Source organism: Lepidothrix coronata, unplaced genomic scaffold (assembly GCF_001604755.1).
Source record: "Lepidothrix coronata isolate B3197 unplaced genomic scaffold, Lepidothrix_coronata-1.0 Scaffold105, whole genome shotgun sequence".
NCBI classification, from domain to species: domain Eukaryota; kingdom Metazoa; phylum Chordata; class Aves; order Passeriformes; family Pipridae; genus Lepidothrix; species Lepidothrix coronata.
The window spans coordinates 1,683,194-1,684,542 of NW_016690285.1; the positions used below are offsets into that span (position 1 = coordinate 1,683,194).

The window sequence follows — 1,349 nt, forward strand, 5'->3', positions numbered from 1 at the left end:
TCGACCACACCATCTTGGGGTCGTCCTCGATGTTGCGGGCCCCGATGTGGTGGCCCAGCTGCTTCCGATACCCTTCCTTGTACTTGTACTGAAATACAGAACAGAAAAGGTGTATATATATAAAATTTTAACACAAGCCATTAAAATACCAATCTTGATAGAAAAACAAGGAGCATAAGAATCTGTCTTTTAGTGATGTTGCCTCATCCTGAATGCAAAACCTGTCCTAGTCATTGCATATATTTTTTCCTGGTTCGGTACTGAGACACTTTGAATTTCAATATGACACTTTTACAGAATATGTTTTTCCACTGGAAAAAAACAAGCATTTGAACTTTTAGAATTGATTTACTAATATGTCTCTTTTGGGGAGAGATTTTAAAGTATTTCCTATTCTGAATCAGAAATTACCTTGACTAACTCTAGGGTAGACATCTCTTTAATCATCCTACTTAAACATCCATGGACATAAATGGAACTATTAAAGGGGACATATAAATAATCCTCACATTACCCTATTTATTTTTTACAGTGATATAAACCTCATGCATAAAATATTGGCTACCCCTTCTTTTCATGCACTGAAGGCATGGGGTAGAACCACTATGAAAACAGACTTCAATATTAGTTATTCCATGAAGTATGACATTAACAGACAACAGAACAAACATTCTGATCCTTTTCCATTCCCAAATCCATATGGAAATAACAAAACCTGCTTACATCGCTGGCAATCTCTCTGGAGGCTTTGGCAGATTGAATGGGAATGGCATCAAAACGCAGATCATAGCCCTTCTTCTTCGATTCCTCCAAGGCCAGTTTATACATTTTCTGTGAGAAAAAACCCCACATTTTAGTTTCTAAAGCAAAATTATGCTTCAGTTAAGCAGAACTCTGTAACAGAATAAATGAAGTCCCTAAACAATACTGTTAATCTTCAGGTCACTTCGATATTGTTCTCTAGAAAATAAAAAAATGCAGATTTCAAAGACCTTGTAATTATATTGGAGACCCTCGGAAAATGGAAAGCATGTAGGGAAGCAAAGAAAGGAACATTTAAAAAGTTAAATTATTTATTTCACAACTTGCTATATAAATGATTTCTCATTTATGGTAGAAAATATCTTTCAAAGCCCAGTTAGATACCCAGGAGATAAATTCCAGTGAAAGAAGAAATCTGATTTCAGCACTGGAACTGGCAATTTCTGACACTGAGCAACTTGACAATATTATTCTACTATTGATTGAAAGTCCGAGATGACAAGATTGTACTTGCCAGAAACCCTTTAGTTGTCTCACCCCCTCAGTTTCCCTCACCTCACTGTAGTTCACTCGGTTTTGTTTGGCCA

The 1,349-nt window shown here is 36.2% G+C and overlaps 1 protein-coding gene across 1 annotated transcript in view; it reads right to left on the reverse strand.

The window, feature by feature from the left end:
* NEB (nebulin) overlaps positions 1–1,349 on the reverse strand; it is a 95,969-nt gene that overhangs the window by 58,810 nt on the left and 35,810 nt on the right. Inside the window, 3 exon segments of the mRNA XM_017823712.1 lie at positions 6–88; positions 724–831; positions 1,318–1,348. Of these exon segments, the coding sequence (XP_017679201.1) occupies positions 6–88; positions 724–831; positions 1,318–1,348 (222 nt within the window).